Source organism: Nerophis lumbriciformis, linkage group LG15 (genome assembly GCF_033978685.3).
Source record: "Nerophis lumbriciformis linkage group LG15, RoL_Nlum_v2.1, whole genome shotgun sequence".
In the NCBI taxonomy this organism is placed as follows: Eukaryota; Metazoa; Chordata; class Actinopteri; order Syngnathiformes; family Syngnathidae; genus Nerophis; species Nerophis lumbriciformis.
This window is the reverse complement of record NC_084562.2, coordinates 29,481,930-29,500,586: the sequence shown is the minus strand read 5'-3', so window position 1 is coordinate 29,500,586 and position 18,657 is coordinate 29,481,930. Positions and strand designations below refer to the sequence as shown.

Genomic DNA, 18,657 nt, shown 5'->3' with positions numbered 1-18,657 from the left:
TCACACACAAGTAAACACGCCGCAGGACTGCTTGTATCGCACACGATATCACACACAAGTAAACATGCCGCAGGACTGCTTGTATCGCACATGATATCACACATAAGTAAACACGCCGCAGGGCTGCTTGTATCGCACATGATATCACACACAACTAAACACTCTGCAGGACTGCTTGTATCGCACATGATATCACACACAAGTAAACACGCCGCAGGACTGCTTGTATCGCAGATAATATCACACACAAGTAAACACGCCGCAGGACTGCTTGTATCGCAGATGATATCACACACGAGTAAACACGCCGCAGGACTGCTTGTATCGCACATGATATCACACACAAGTAAACATGCCGCAGGACTGCTAGTATCGCACATGATATCACACACAAGTAAACACGCCGCAGGACTGCTTGTATCGTACATGATATCACACACAAGCAAACACGCCGCAGGACTGCTTGTATCGCACATGATGTCACACACACAAGTAAACACACTGATTATATCGCACATGATATCACACACAAGTAAACAAGCCGCAAGACTGCTAGTATCGCACATGATATCACACACAAGTAAACACGCCGCAGGACTGCTTGTATCGCACATGATATCACACACAAGTAAACACGCCGCAGGACTGCTAGTATCGCACATGATATCACACACAAGTAAACACGCCGCAGGACTGCTTGTATCGCAGATGATATCACACACGAGTAAACACGCCGCAGGACTGCTTGTATCGCACATGATATCACACACAAGCAAACACGCCGCAGGACTGCTCGTATCGCACACGATATCACACACAAATAAACACGCCGCCGGACTGCTTGTATCGCACATGATATCACACACAAGCAAACACGCCGCAGGACTGCTTGTATCGCACATGATATCACACACAAGCAAACACGCTGCAGCACTGCTTGTATCGCACATGATATCACACACAACTAAACACTCTGCAGGACTGCTTGTATCGCACACGATATCACACACAAGTAAACATGCCGCAGGACTGCTTGTATCGCACATGATATCACACACAAGCAAACACGCCGCAGGACTGCTTGTATCGCACATGATATCACACACAAGCAAACACGCTGCAGCACTGCTTGTATCGCACATGATATCACACACAACTAAACACTCTGCAGGACTGCTTGTATCGCACACGATATCACACACAAGTAAACATGCCGCAGGACTGCTTGTATCGCACATGATATCACACATAAGTAAACACGCCGCAGGGCTGCTTGTATCGCACATGATATCACACACAACTAAACACTCTGCAGGACTGCTTGTATCGCACATGATATCACACACAACTAAACACGCCGCAGGACTGCTTGTATCGCAGATGATATCACACACGAGTAAACACGCCGCAGGACTGCTTGTATCGCACATGATATCACACACAAGTAAACACGCCGCAGGACTGCTAGTATCGCACATGATATCACACACAAGTAAACACGCCGCAGGACTGCTTGTATCGTACATGATATCACACACAAGCAAACACGCCGCAGGACTGCTTGTATCGCACATGATGTCACACACACAAGTAAACACACTGATTATATCGCACATGATATCACACACAAGTAAACAAGCCGCAAGACTGCTAGTATCGCACATGATATCACACACAAGTAAACACGCCGCAGGACTGCTTGTATCGCACATGATATCACACACAAGTAAACACGCCGCAGGACTGCTAGTATCGCACATGATATCACACACAAGTAAACACGCCGCAGGACTGCTTGTATCGCAGATGATATCACACACGAGTAAACACGCCGCAGGACTGCTTGTATCGCACATGATATCACACACAAGCAAACACGCCGCAGGACTGCTCGTATCGCACACGATATCACACACAAATAAACACGCCGCCGGACTGCTTGTATCGCACATGATATCACACACAAGCAAACACGCCGCAGGACTGCTCGTATCGCACACGATATCACACACAAGTAAACACGCCGCAGGACTGCTTGTATCGCACATGATATCACACACAAGTAAACATGCCGCAGGGCTGCTTGTATCGCACATGATATCACACACAAGTAAACACGCCGCAGGGCTGCTTGTATCGCACATGATATCACACACAACTAAACACTCTGCAGGACTGCTTGTATCGCACATGATATCACACACAAGTAAACACGCCGCAGGACTGCTTGTATCGCAGATAATATCACACACAAGTAAACACGCCGCAGGACTGCTTGTATCGCAGATGATATCACACACGAGTAAACACGCCGCAGGACTGCTTGTATCGCACATGATATCACACACAAGCAAACACGCCGCAGGACTGCTCGTATCGCACACGATATCACACACAAATAAACACGCCGCCGGACTGCTTGTATCGCACATGATATCACACAAGTTGATGACTTATTGTGTTGATTGATGAGAAGAACAGCATCTTCTCTCCAGGTTGCTGACTAGAAGACATTGTGCATGTTTCTTGTGTGCAGCTCAGACTGAGATGACCCTCACAGGCCTGATGCCCACAGTGGAGTACGTGGTCAGCGTGGCGGCGCTGGGTGCTGATGGGCAGCCTTCATCTGCAGTGGTGGACAACGCCATCACGGGTGTGTGCTCCATGCAATATAACATATACACGACTAGAAAGTCATAGTCATCTTACACTATTTGCATAGGCTACTTGTTTGGATAGGCAGCACGGTGGAGGAGGGGTTAGTGCATGTGCCTCACAATACGAAGGTCCTGGGTTCGATCCCGGGCTCTGGGTCTTTCTGTGTACCTGGGGATAGGTTGATTGGCAACACTAAATGGTCCCTTATGCAGCTGAGATAGACTCCAGCACATTTTGCCAAAAAGTGCTTTATTATTTTCAGCCTTTTGCAGGCCAAATAAAACGATAGGGCAGACCACATGGAATAACGTGGCGGACCACATAACGATGTGGCAGGCCACTTTAAAATGAAGTGGCAGGCCAATATAAATTATGTGGCGGGCCACAATAAATGACTTGGCAGCTCAAATGAAATTGTGGTGGGCCACAATAAATTAATGATACCACACACAGTAATGATATCACACACATAACGATGTGGCAGGCACATGGAATAATGTGGCAGACCACATAACGATGTGGCAGGCCACTTTAAAATGATGTGGCAGGCCACAATAAATTATGTGGCAGGCCACAATAAATGACTTGGCAGCTCAAATTAAATTGTGGTGGGCCACAATAAATTAATGATATCACACACAATAATGATATCACACACATAACGATGTGGCAGGCCACATGGAATAACGTGGCGGACCACATAACGATGTGGCAGGCCAAATTAAAATGATGTGGCAGGCCACTTTAAAATGATGTGGCAGGCCAATATAAATTATGTGGCGGGCCACAATAAATGACTTGGCAGCTCAAATTAAATTGTGGTGGGCCACAATAAATTAATGATATCACACACAATAATGATATCACACACATAACGATGTGGCAGGCACATGGAATAATGTGGCAGACCACATAACGATGTGGCAGGCCACAATAAATGACTTGGCAGCTCAAATTAAATTGTGGTGGGCCACAATAAATTAATGATATCACACACAATAATGATATCACACACATAACGAAGCGGCAGGCCACATGGAATAATGTGGCGGACCACATAACGATGTGGCAGGTCACTTTAAAATGATGTGTCAGACCATGTTAAATGACTTGACAACCTACATAAAATTATGTGGCAGGTCACTTTAAATTATCTGTCAGACCACAATAAATGATGTGGTGGACCACATTAAATGACTTGGCAGCCCACTTAACATTATTTGTCAGGCCACATTGAATTAAATGGTGGATGACGTTAAATGATACGGTGTGTCTCATTAAATTAGGTGGCAGGCCTCTTAAATGACTTAAAAGCCAAAGTAAAATGACTTGGCAGCCTCCATAAGATGATGTGTCAGGCCACATTGAATTATGTGGCGGACCACGTTAAATGATTTGGCAGCCTACATAAAATAATATGGCGGGCCACATCAAATTATGTGGCAAGTTACTTAAATGACTTGGCAGCCTACATAAAATGATGTGGCGGGCCACCTTAAAGTACGTTGTAGGCCACTTTAAAGGATACAGCAAACCACATAAAATGAAGTGGCAGGCCACTTAAAGTATGTGGTGGACCACAATAAATTATGTGGCAGGCCACATTAAAGTACGTGGTGGACCACATTAAATGATTTGGCAGCCCACATTAAAGTATGTGGTGGGCCACATAAAATGAAATAGCAGGCCACATTAAAGTATGTGGTGGACTACATTAAATGACGTAGCAGGCCACGTTAAAGTATGTGGTGGGCCAAATAAAACGATGTGGCAGGCCACATTAAAGTATGTGGTGGGCCACATTAAATGATGCGGCAGCCCACATTAAAGTATGTGGTGGGCCACAATAAATTATGTGGCAGCCCAGCCCACATTAAATTATGTGGTGGACCCCGTTAAATGATGTGGCAGCCCACGTTAAAGTATGTGGTGGGCCACATAAAATGAAGTGGCAGGCCACGTTAACGTATGTGGTGGACCACATTAAATGATGTGGCAGCCCACATTAAAGTATGTAGTGGACCCCATTGAATTATGTGGCGGACCACGTTAAATGATTTGGCAGCCTACATAAAATAATATGGCGGGCCACATCAAATTATGTGGCAAGTTACTTAAATGACTTGGCAGCCTACATAAAATGACATGGCGGGCCACATTAAAGTACGTTGTAGACCACGTTAAATGATACAGCGAACCACATAAAATGATGCGGCAGCCCACATTAAAGTATGTAGTGGACCCCATTGAATTATGTGGCGGACCACGTTAAATGATTTGGCAGCCTACATAAAATAATATGGCGGGCCACATCAAATTATGTGGCAAGTTACTTAAATGACTTGGCAGCCTACATAAAATGACGTGGCGGGCCACATTAAAGTACGTTGTAGACCACGTTAAATGATACAGCGAACCACATAAAATGATGCGGCAGCCCACATTAAAGTATGTAGTGGACCCCATTAAATTATGTGGCAGGCCACATTAAAGTACGTGGTGGACCACATTAAATGATTTGGCAGCCCACATTAAAGTATGTGGTGGGCCAAATAAAACGATGTGGCAGGCCACATTAAAGTATGTGGTGGACCATGTTAAATGATGTGGCAGGCCACATTAAAGTATGTGGTGGGCCACCTTAAATGATGCGGCAGCCCACATTAAAGTATGTGGTGGGCCACAATAAATTATGTGGCAGCCCAGCCCACATTAAAGTATGTGGTGGACCCCGTTAAATGATGTGGCAGCCCACGTTAAAGTATGTGGTGGGCCACATAAAATGAAGTGGCAGGCCACATTAAAGTATGTGGTGGACTACATTAAATGACGTAGCAGGCCACTTTAAAGTATGTGGTGGGCCAAATAAAACGATGTGGCAGGCTACATTAAAGTATGTGGTGGACCATGTTAAATGGCGTGGCAGGCCACATTAAAGTACGTGGTGGGCCACATTAAATGATGCGGCAGCCCACATTAAAGTATGTGGTGGGCCACAATAAATGATGTGGTGGGCCACAATAAATGATGTGGCAGGCCACATTAAAGTACGTGGTGGACCACATTAAATGATTTGGCAGCCCACATTAAAGTATGTGGTGGGCCACATAAAATGAAATAGCAGGCCACATTAAAGTATGTGGTGGACTACATTAAATGACGTAGCAGGCCACTTTAAAGTATGTGGTGGGCCACATTAAAGTATGTGGTGGACCATGTTAAATGACGTGGCAGGCCACATTAAAGTATGTGGTGGACCACAATAAATTATGTGGCAGCCCACATTAAAGTATGTGGTGGACCCCGTTAAATGATGTGGCAGCCCACGTTAAAGTATGTGGTGGGCCACGTAAAATGAAGTGACAGGCTATGTTAACGTATGTGGTGGACCACATTAAATGACGTAGCAGGCCACATTAAAGTATGTGGTGGGCCACATTAAAGTAAGTTGTGCACCACATAAAATGAAATGGCAGGCCACATTAAAGTATGTGGTGGACCACATTAAAGTAAGTTGTGCACCACATAAAATGAAATGGCAGGCCACATTAAAGTATGTGGTGGACCACGTTAAATGATACAGCGAGGTGGCAGGCCACATTAAAGTACGTAGTGGACCACATTAAATGATACAGCGAAGCACGTAAAATGCAGTGTCAGGCCACATGTGTGGTGGGCCACAGTAATGAGTGGGTGTAGAGTTAAACTAGTATGTTGTGTGTTCCTCAGCCATGGACCGGCCCAAGGACCTGACCTTCTCAGACATCGACCACAACTCCATGCTCATCTCCTGGGACCGCCCTGAGGGAGCGGTGACATCATACCGCGTCATGTACTCCAGTCCTGATGATGGCGAGCGGGAGCTGCGTCCGGCCCCCAGAGGGGACCAGGACAAGGTGGCCATCAAGGGTCTGCGTGCGGGGACAGAGTACACGGTCAAGGTCATCGCCCTGCATGGTCGCACACCCAGCACACCACTGGTGGGGACTCAGGCCACAGGTGAGAGTCCCAGTCCAAGGTGGGATTATGGAGGTGTCACTACATCCTTTTAATATTCTTTTGTAGACATTCTTCATCCTGGTAGAAAAAATCCTTTTGAATCAAGAATTTATTCTGAATTGATTCGTTACCCCACGAATCTAATTGAATTGTGTTGTGCCCAAAGATTCATATATACTGTATATATACTGTATATATGTATAAATTGTATGTATATATATATACATATTTATATATATTTATATGTATGTATGTACATACATATATATATATGTACATACATACATGTATATATGTATGTATGTATATGTGTGTATGTGTATATATATATATATATATATATATATATATATATAATATATATTTATATGTATATGTATATATATATATATTTATATGTATGTATATATACAGGTAAAAGCCAGTAAATTAGAATATTTTGAAAAACTTGATTTATTTCAGTAATTGCATTCAAAAGGTGTAACTTGTACATTATATTTATTCATTGCACACAGACTGATGCATTCAAATGTTTATTTCATTTAATTTTGATGATTTGAAGTGGCAACAAATGAAAATCCAAAATTCCGTGTGTCACAAAATTTGAATATTACTTAAGGCTAATACAAAAAAGGGATTTTTAGAAATGTTGGCCAACTGAAAAGTATGAAAATGACAAATATGAGCACGTACAATACTCAATACTTGGTTGGAGCTCCTTTTGCCTCAATTACTGCGTTAATGCGGCGTGGCATGGAGTCGATGAGTTTCTGGCACTGCTCAGGTGTTATGAGAGCCCAGGTTGCTCTGATAGTGGCCTTCAACTCTTCTGCGTTTTTGGGTCTGGCATTCTGCATCTTCCTTTTCACAATACCCCACAGATTTTCTATGGGGCTAAGGTCAGGGGAGTTGGCGGGCCAATTTAGAACAGAAATACCATGGTCCGTAAACCAGGCACGGGTAGATTTTGCGCTGTGTGCAGGCGCCAAGTCCTGTTGGAACTTGAAATCTCCATCTCCATAGAGCAGGTCAGCAGCAGGAAGCATGAAGTGCTCTAAAACTTGCTGGTAGACGGCTGCGTTGACCCTGGATCTCAGGAAACAGAGTGGACCGACACCAGCAGATGACATGGCACCCCAAACCATCACCCAACCATGCAAATTTTGCATTTCCTTTGGAAATCGAGGTCCCAGAGTCTGGAGGAAGACAGGAGAGGCACAGGATCCACGTTGCCTGAAGTCTAGTGTAAAGTTTCCACCATCAGTGATGGTTTGGGGTGCCATGTCATCTGCTGGTGTCGGTCCACTCTGTTTCCTGAGATCCAGGGTCAACGCAGCCGTCTACCAGCAAGTTTTAGAGCACTTCATGCTTCCTGCTGCTGACCTGCTCTATGGAGATGGAGATTTCAAGTTCCAACAGGACTTGGCGCCTGCACACAGCGCAAAATCTACCCGTGCCTGGTTTACGGACCATGGTATTTCTGTTCTAAATTGGCCCGCCAACTCCCCTGACCTCAGCCCCATAGAAAATCTGTGGGGTATTGTGAAAAGGAAGATGCAGAATGCCAGACCCAAAAACGCAGAAGAGTTGAAGGCCACTATCAGAGCAACCTGGGCTCTCATAACACCTGAGCAGTGCCAGAAACTCATCGACTCCATGCCACGCCGCATTAACGCAGTAATTGAGGCAAAAGGAGCTCCAACCAAGTATTGAGTATTGTACATGCTCATATTTTTCATTTTCATACTTTTCAGTTGGCCAACATTTCTAAAAATCCCTTTTTTGTATTAGCCTTAAGTAATATTCAAATTTTGTGACACACGGAATTTTGGATTTTCATTTGTTGCCACTTCAAATCATCAAAATTAAATGAAATAAACATTTGAATGCATCAGTCTGTGTGCAATGAATAAATATAATGTACAAGTTACACCTTTTGAATGCAATTACTGAAATAAATCAAGTTTTTCAAAATATTCTAATTTACTGGCTTTTACCTGTATATATGTGTATGTATGTATATATAAGTGAATATCATGTGTTTGCTTGCATCTGTAGTCATCCCGTCTCCGAGCAACCTGCTCATCTCAGAAGTGGGACCGTCTTCCTTCGCCGTGTCATGGCAAGCCCCCAACGCACGGCTGACAGGATACCGCGTGGTCGTTAGCCCCCGGAACATCAACGCCCCCGCCAAGGAGATGAACGTCGCTCCCGACACCACGCGGGTGCTGGTGCCCGGCCTCATGGTAAACATCTGTGTACATGATGTTGTCCCGATCTCACCTGTAAACGCTAAGTGTCTGAACTTGAATCGCAGGTGGCCACCGCATACCAGGTGCGTGTCTACGCTCTGAAGAACTCAGTCACCAGCAGACCACTGGAGGGAGAGGCCACCACTCTGGAAGGTAACTGACCAACGCTGCAGCGCACACCCACTACATTTAGAAGAATACAATCATTTCCCATATATTAGCAGCACTATAAGTCGCAGAGTTATTTACACAGAAATATTTACTAAATGTTTATTTACATACCTTCATTGTTTCTAAACGGTGTCTGTAACACGGCAGTAAAACGGCTGATCAAACAAAACAGAAGTCATCGTCATGGACCCACTAGCTTCGGAAACCAGCTCTCCAATCAGCTAAACAGACTCAAATGTTAACTCGGTTAATTACATGACGATATCACGTACAAATATGCATGAAAACACTCCTACAGACATCACACATGGGACGCTTTAGTAAGTAAGAATTGTTTTAGTTATATTGTAAAACTTACAAACGTCGCTTGGAGTGATGAATGAAGAATCCATACGACTAGAAACGCTATGGACAACTAGAAGACGGAATGGCATTTGTACCTCCGCTTGAACGCTATAAACAGATGGAAATACTGTGGCCGTTCACTCCGCAGCACCTGCAGTGGCGCCATAGCACAAACAATAACCCCTAATTAGTGTATTTGCTTACGTTTTATAAAAAACTATTTGCTTTATGGTCGTCAGCGATGAAAAATCCATAAATTAGTTGCACCATTTTATAAGCGGCGGGGTTCAAAGCGTAGGAAAAAAAGTTGTGGCTTATAGTCAGGAATATACGCTATTAGTATTGTGAGTTATAACTACAAAATTCCCACGGAAATTTTGATGGGCCTGCTATCTGTGCTCTGGACCTCTGGAAGCTGCCGTGCTGTGAAGATGGTGCCGAGTGTTCGAATCCCTCAGTTTTAGTTGGAACTACAGAGCAAGTCTAAAACTGTGTGTCACTTTTAAAAGTGCTTCCCCTCTGGCCAACATTTGAAATAACAAGTGTGTGTAAAAAAAAATGTGAAGTGCTCCCCCTCTGGCCAACATGTGTAATAACAAGTGTGTGTAAAAAATGTGAAGTGCTCCCCCTCTGGCCAACATGTGTGTGTAAGAAATTGAAATGCGCCCCCTTTTGGCCAAAATTCATTTAAAAAAATAAATAAATATGTATATAGAGACATACTGTAATAACTTGAAGTAAATAATGAAGATTAAAAAACAATTACAAACAAAGAACAAAACAAAAGAATTATTAACTAAAAGCTTATATTTTTTATATTTGCATAATATGTACCGTATTTTCCGCACCATAAGGCGCCCTGGGTTATAAGCCGCGCCTTCAATGAACGGCATATTTCAAAACTTTGTCCACCTATAAGCCGCCCCGTGTTATAAGCCGCATCTAACTGCGCTAAAGGAATGTCAAAAAAACAGTCAAATAGGTCAGTCAAACTTTAATAATATATTAAAAACCAGCGTGATGTGGGCGCGCATGGAGTCGTATATCAACATGGACGGAGCTGCGTGAAAAAAGCCACCCGGCCTCTTCGCGTAAACTTAAACTTACCTTAACCACTCGCTCATCTTTTCTTCATCCATCCCTTCGAGTTAGCTTTTATGATGACGCTGGCTGGAAAGGTCTCTTTTGGCAAGGTCTTCCTTTTGAATATCACCATGGGTGGAAGTTTCTGGCCATTAGCATGGCAAACTAGAACCACAGTGAAGGATGACTTCTCATTCCCTGTGGTGCGAATATTCACCGTACGTGCTCCCGTTGTATCCACAGTGCGGTTCACAGGAATATCAGTTGCTGTGAAATAGTAATCCGTGTGCGGATGGAGAGATTGCGTCTTTTCATGAACCGGATCCCTGACGCTTAGTAGGAGCCATTTTGTGGTCTTTACAGATGTAAACACACAAAGGAAATGAAACGTACGGTGATATCCGCGCGCTTTTTCTTCTTCTACGCGGGCGGGTGGTTGCTTACAGTAGAAGAAGAAGCGCTTCCTGTTCTATGGGGGCGGTTGCTTGCGTAGAAGAAGAAGCACTTCCTCTTCTACCGGGAAAAAAGATGGCGGCTGTTTACCGTAGTTGCGAGACCGAAACTTTATGAAAATGAATCTTAATATTAATCCATATATAAAGCGCACCGGGTTATAAGGCGCACTGTCAGCTTTTGAGAAAATTTGTGGTTTTTAGGTGCGCCTTATAGTGCGGAAAATACGGTATACCGTATTTTTCAGACTATAAGGCGCACCTAATGAACACATTAGCGTAAAATATCAAATAATATTATTGATGTCATTCACGTAAGAGACTAGACGTATAAGATTTCATGGGATTTAGTGACAGATTGTTTGGTAAACGTATAGCATGTTCTATATGTTATAGTTATTTGAATGACTCTTACCATAATATGTTACGTTAACATACCAGTTGCTTATTTATGCCTCATATAACGTACACTTATTCAGCCTGTTGTTCACTATTCTTTATTTATTTTAAATTGCCTTTCAAATGTCTATTCTTGCTGTTGGCTTTTATCAAATACATTTCCCCAAAAAATGCGACTTATACTCCAATGCGACTTTTATATGGTTTTTCCCTTCTTTATTATGCATTTTCGGCCGGTGCGACTTATACTCCGGAGCAACTTATACTCGGAAAAATACAATATATTATTAATGTTGTAAATACAAATCTTTATATACCTAGAAAGGGTGGTCCTAAAGAGGTAGGCATTTTTTTCAGGTCTCAAGAAGGTAACAAATACAAGAATGTGTGTGTGTGTGTGTGTGTGTGTGTGTGTGTGTGTGTGTGTGTCATACTTGCCAACCCTCCCGGATTTTCCGGGACACTCCCGAAATTCAGCGCCTCTCCCGAAAACCTCACGGGACAAATTTTCTCCCGAAAATCTCCCGAAATTCAGGCGGAGCTGGAGGCCACGCCCCCTCCAGCTCCATGCGGACCTGAGTGACGTGTTGACAGCCTGTTCTCACGTCCGCTTTCCCACAATATAAACAGCTAATGATGGAGGGCGAGTTCTTGGTTTCTTATGTGGGTTTATTGTTAGGCAGTTTCATTAACGTCCTCCCAGCGCGGTAACAACACACAACAACAGCAGTCAAGTTTTCGTCTACCGTAAAGCAGTTCGTCTGCCGTAAACAGCAATGTTGTGACACTTTTAAACAGGACAATACTGCCATCTACTGTACATGCATATGTGACCCACCCATAATGTGTCACATTTTTGTGTTGATTTATTTATTTTATTTTGTGGTTTGAATTCGTTTTTGGAGCTGTCATTCCACATTTATCAGTATTCAAATTGGTCAGTAGGGGGCAGTAGGGCGTTTCTTCCCAATTGAATGATATCACCTGCAGACCGGAAGTGTCTTGTCATTCTGATGAGCGCGACCAGTCTGTGAACAATTGAAACGGCCTGTGTGCTTTTTCCTCCTGTATAACAGGTTAGTTTTGGTGAATCAACTCACTGAATAATATCCATGTGATCTTTATAAGTTTAAGTACACATTCTGATGGTGGAGCCTAACTCTAAAGTGTTTGTGAGTTGTAGTTTGTATTTGTGAATGAATCCAGTGCACAGCTGCAGTAATCAATACAAAATGGCGACGTGAGTGCGCAATGTTTATATAGGAACTTCTGATCCTAATTCAGACTCCCAAATTAGAGCTCCCGTTTTCTTATTGATTTTATAATGTATATTTGTATAATGTGTGTGTTCTGAAATAGTGACAGAGAATAGAACAAGGATGGACAATTCAACCCTTAACTCAACAATGAGTAGATGAGTGTTATGTGTGTGTATATGTGTAAATAAATGAACACTGAAATTCAAGTATTTCTTTTATTTATTTATACATATATATATATATATATATATATATATATATATATATATATATATATATATATATAAATAATAATTTATTATATATATATATGTAATAAAATATATATATATATAGCTAGAATTCACTGAAAGTCAAGTATTTTTTATATATATATATCTTAACCACGCCCCCAACCACGCCCCCCGCCCCACCCCTGACCACGCCCCCCAACCCCCACCCCCACCTCCCGAAATCGGAGGTCTCAAGGTTGGCAAGTATGGTGTGTGTGTGTTAACTTCGTATGAGCAAGTCTAAAACATTAGAATGTGCACAATAAAATGCTAACACTTAGCATGTGTGCTAACGACGGCACGCTAACAGTTAGCATGTCTCACATATCAAGTAACATGGCTGCAAGGTGCGTGGCTGCGGAAATAGAAAAGTTTAGAGTTTGATGGAAAAGTTAGCATGCTCAAGTTAGCTTGCTTGCATGCTATCGTTTTCGTGCTAACAGTTAACAAGTGTCACATACCAAGCTATATGACTGTGGGGTAAACGGTTGCAAAATTAGCTCAAAAAGCTAGCACTGTAATGTTAGCATGCTAAAATGCTAACATGCTAACAGTTTGACATACTAAGTAATGTAGTGAGATCTGAGTATGTGCTTTTACTGCCATCTAGTGTCCGTGCGCAATATGAAAGGATGTATTGGTCTCATGTGCTTTTTTGAGGTTTATCATTGATAACAAAGTCATCAAATCACAAGTTGATTCAATGTTATTGAAAAAGAAATAAACATGTCGCTAATTTTGCTGCGACTTTCTGAAAAAGCTGCCAAGAATTCAGACATTTTAGGCGCAACAGCGACAGAAAAAAGCCTGCAGGTGCTGACTATGACCTGGAATGAAGATCATAGTAGGACTATTTGAAGTGACATCATCATCATTATTATTTCAGACATCAGTCCGCCTCGCCGCGTGCGCATCGTGGAGGTGAAGGACGACTCTTTCACCCTCAACTGGCGCTCCAAGGGAGAGACGCTGACGGGGTTCCTGATTGAAGCCACGCCCGCCTCCAGCTCACGCCCCACCATCGCCAAGACCGTCCCGCCGGACGTTTACACCTACACGGTCTCGGGTAGGTCTCCATGGCAACAAGCATCTTCATCACCATGACGACGCTCGTGTCTTCTTAAAGGACTGCAGCCAGGCACCACCTACTCTGTTCACCTGTACACGCTCAACGGCAACACCAGGAGCGCACCTGTGCCTCTTACTGTTCAAACAGGTACCCTGCGCACGTGTGTGTGTGTGTGTGTGTGTGTGTGTGTGTGTGTGTGTGTGTGTGTGTGTTGTATTGCATTGCTACTCTTCTTGGGACATAAACAAGGAAAAGTACCTTCCATAATGTTTTATGAGTGAGAGCCTTCTGTGTCCTGAGGACCAAACTAGGTGGGAGAACTAAAGATCAAAATGTTTTTTTTATTGTTTTTGAAAAGGAAGAAAATGAAAATGGCCCCGCATGACTTCCATTTTTCAGTGTGTGGCCCTCAGTGGGAAAAGTTTGGACACCCCTGTTGTAAGAGTCGTGCTGGACAGTGAGCTGATAGTTTGAGCTTGTCCACTATCAACTCTCAATCATGGGACTCAGGCTACAGAAGAGGAGGTTTTGAAAGGGGAATGGAACCATCTAAGGCTGCAGCTAACGATTATTTTTCTATCGATTAATCTATAGATTATTTTTTTCGATTAATCGGTTAATCTATAGATTATTTTTCCGATTAATCTATAGATTATTTTTCCTTTTACCGATTATTTTTTTTATTTAAAATGAAGATGAAAAAATAAATGTTGGCCAGTTTTTTCAAAAGGCATGACTTTTATATACAAAAAAAAAAGTATGGCCACTCAGTCAACATTGACAACAACATGACAAAATATTCTGTAACAATGTAAACATTTAAAACTTTTAACATTTAACAAAATTAAAAGTAGCTTATTTGCTTTTTAATGTGCAAATATAAAAGTAAACATCCAGTGCAAATCTTAATATTCTGCAATAGTATAAGCATTTCTAAAGTAAAAGTATTGCTTATTTTGCTTTAAAATGTGCAAAAATAAAGATAAACATCCAATACAAAAAAGTGCAAAAGGAAATATTCTGTAACAGTGTAAACATTTCAACAAAAGTAAAAGTATTGCTTATTTTGCTTAATAACACAACAATGATAGTATGATTAAAGTGAAAGTTAATTGTTGGTTTGTACATAGTATATGTAACTGTTAATGTTGTAAAAGGTATTTGCACAACTAATTAACGTTAGCGTTAAAGAGGAGCGCGTCTTTGTAAACACTGAACAGGCATGCCAAACGCGCCTCTCAGAGCGAAACAGTGTTTTAATTTATGAATTTACAACGCAGATACAAATGACACATTCATGATTTTGTGTAATGATGACAATGTATACTCACGCGGACGATTGACTAGTTGATGGTGATGGCAAGAACGCTGTCGGGTGTTTTCTTTTCAAATGTTCCTTCATAGCCGTTGTGCTGCTATGATAGGCCATTTCCGCTCGACACAGTGTGCATACAACAACTGTCAAGTGTTTTGCTTTTTTCGCTGTGCTTATCCCACACTTGAAGGGATGTACCAATGCTGAATGTGGCTTCTGGATTTCACTCAAAAGACCAGACCGTAGTTACTTTTTCCTTTTATTTTCCTTTAGTTTGCAACAGTTTTTCCAACCAAGAAACAGCTTCTTTTTTCTTCTTTAGTCTTTTTAGCAGTCTTTAGCAGTGTTAATAGACTTTAGTTTATTTAGCTGTCATTAGCTGTCTTTAGTAGCCTTTAGTAGCCTTTAGTAGCCTTTAGCTTCTTTAGTAGGTGAAAAACCTTTAAGGACAAAACACCACAAGATTAACATGCTGTAAAAAAATCAATCAATTATCAATCCCATAATTTACAACTATTAATTAGCTATCAAACTCTTAACCATTAAACAAGTGCAAGAAAATGGACACATCTTTTCCCTTTAAGTTAAAACAGATTTTAAATAAATTGTCTCAACATAAATGCACCAAGATACATATAAAATACATTTAACACCAGAAACACAATAGATAAATGCAACAGAAAACCCAATATGCAAATACATAAATACCTAACCAATTAACCACCTATTTAGATACATATTTAAAATCCATATTCAATATAAATATATTATTAATTTAGCAGTGAAACACTCAATCTTAAACGCTGTCTACTGGTAGAAAAATGCCCCTTTTTCTACGCCCTCACCAACACAGTTAAATCCAACACTTTAAATTGAGCGACTTCACCCTCCTGATGAAGCAAACTGCTCCAACATTTATCAAACTAAGCAAAGAATATCAACACTAAACAACAGTTACATAACACACTGTGTGTATTTAGCCTCCAGACTAAGCACGCTACATGCACACAACCCCCCCCCCCATCTCACCAGCGCAACAGGTGCGCCACACCCACGAAGAGAAATATTAAATCTTACATACTTTTGGCACAACTCTGGGTTATCTGTAATGAACTAAACCTTTTTCCACTCTGCGCTGGCGTCTTTTGTACTCCTTGATTTGACACAGCGGTCTAATTACCGGGCTCGCGCACCAGCAGATGAGACGGGAGCGCGCCGCGTTATACCTGCGCGCGAACGTAAACTGATCGGCTCTGATTTTATAAGCCGACTGGCCGAAATAATGTCGAATTATATACATTTGTTTATTGAAATACTCCCACACTTTTGACGACTTTTGGCGTGCTTTTTTTCCCTCGCTCGCACCGCTCGCATCATCTGCTTTGCGCTCCGCCATGACGGCAGTGTGACGTAAATATGCGACGCGTCGAAGCATAAAAACAACGTCGACGTATTTACGTAACCGATGATGTCGACTACGTCGACGCGTCGTTTCAGCCTTAGAACCATCAACCAGTCAGCAAATGTTTTCCCCTGCAGCTAAACCAGCCGTCCAAGCTCCCACCGAGTTCCAGGTGACATCTTTGACTCCCACCGACATCTCCTTCACCTGGCAACCTCCTGCCACGCCCATCACAGGCTACTACGTCACCTACTCAGAGCCCAGGGCCACGCTCAGGGAGCTGAAGCCACGCCCCCACGCCGGCCAGAACTACGCCACCATATCTGGTATGTTTCTTTGGACTAGTTAGTATGTTAGTATGTGACTCTCTGTGGGCAGGTCTAGTTAATAAGTATGTGTCACATGTGGGCAGGTCTAGTTAATAAGTATGTGTCACATGTGGGCAGGTCTAGTTAATAAGTATGTGTCACATGACTGTGTGGGCAGGTCTAGTTAATAAGTATGTGTCACATGACTGTGTGGGCAGGTCTAGTTAATAAGTATGTGTCACATGACTGTGTGGGCAGGTCTAGTTAATAAGTATGTGTCACATGACTGACAGGTCTAGTTAATAAGTATGTGTCACATGTGGGCAGGTCTAGTTAATAAGTATGTGTCACATGTGGGCAGGTCTAGTTAATAAGTATGTGTCACATGTGGGCAGGTCTAGTTAATAAGTATGTGTCACATGACTGTGTGGGCAGGTCTAGTTAATAAGTATGTGTCACATGTGGGCAGGTCTAGTTAATAAGTATGTGTCACATGTGGGCAGGTCTAGTTAATAAGTATGCGTCACATGACTGACAGGTCTGAAGCCCGCGACTGAGTACATCATCAAGATTGTGGCCATCCAGAACACGCAGAGAAGTCCTCCTCTGGTGGGCAGAATCAGGACTCGTGAGTATTCATCATCCATGTTTACACATCAGAGATGGGTAGGTTGTGAGTTCAAACCCCGGCCGAGTCATACCAAAGACTATAAACATGGGAGCCATTACCTCCCTGCTTGGCACTCAGCATCAAGGCTTGGAATTGGGGGTTAAATCACCAAAATGATTCCCGGGCGTGGCCACCGCTGCTGCTCACTGCTCCCCTCACCTGGGTCAAATGCAGAGGATCATTTCACCACACCTAGTGTGTGTGAGACTATCATTGCTGCTTTAACTTGAACTTTTTACCCCCGTCGCTAAGGGGCGTGTTTATGTGGGTTTGAGAGTTTTTGAAATATTTAAATGTGATTAATCACATTTTGTTGTTGTAATTAATCATGATGTCGCAGATAGACATTAATCATGAATAATCACAGATATTAATCATGATTAATCACTGATACATGGACAATAGTCATGATTAATCGCAGATAGACATTAATCTTGATTAATTGCGACTAGATGACAGTAATCATGATTAATCAGATAGATGGACAGTAATCATGATTAATCACAGACGGACATTAATCATGATTAATCACAGACGGACATTAATCATGATTAATCACAGACGGACATTAATCATGATTAATCACAGATAGAAAGACATTAATCATAATTAATCGCAGATAGAAAGACAATCAAAAAATAATCGCAGACAGATAGACATTAATCGTGATTAATTGCGACTAGATGACAGTAATCATGATTAATCAGATAGATGGACAGTAATCATGATTAATCACAGACGGACATTAATCATGATTAATCACAGACGGACATTAATCATGATTAATCACAGATAGAAAGACATTAATCATAATTAATCGCAGATAGAAAGGCAATTAAAAAATAATCGCAGACAGATAGACATTAATCGTGATTAATGTCTATCTGCAATTAATGATTAATCACAGTTATACAGTAATTATAATTAATCACAGATAGACAATCAAGATTAATCATGGATTAATAACAAATAGACATTGATCATTATTAATCGCAGCTAGACA

General features: G+C 42.1%; 1 protein-coding gene across 3 annotated transcripts in view; it reads left to right on the top strand.

Annotated features, from left to right (window-relative positions):
* fn1b (fibronectin 1b) overlaps positions 1-18,657 on the top strand; it is a 142,748-nt gene that overhangs the window by 111,576 nt on the left and 12,515 nt on the right. For all 3 annotated transcript variants that reach the window (XR_012050846.1, XM_061974613.2, XM_061974614.2), the window contains 8 exons: positions 2,537-2,653; positions 6,388-6,657; positions 8,716-8,903; positions 8,975-9,062; positions 13,777-13,956; positions 14,017-14,106; positions 16,814-17,002; positions 17,523-17,612. Coding sequence is in view for 2 of the 3 variants with exons in the window: in XM_061974613.2 (XP_061830597.1) it covers positions 2,537-2,653; positions 6,388-6,657; positions 8,716-8,903; positions 8,975-9,062; positions 13,777-13,956; positions 14,017-14,106; positions 16,814-17,002; positions 17,523-17,612 (1,212 nt within the window). In the remaining variant the exon portion in view is untranslated. The remainder of the gene's footprint in view (positions 1-2,536; positions 2,654-6,387; positions 6,658-8,715; positions 8,904-8,974; positions 9,063-13,776; positions 13,957-14,016; positions 14,107-16,813; positions 17,003-17,522; positions 17,613-18,657) is intronic.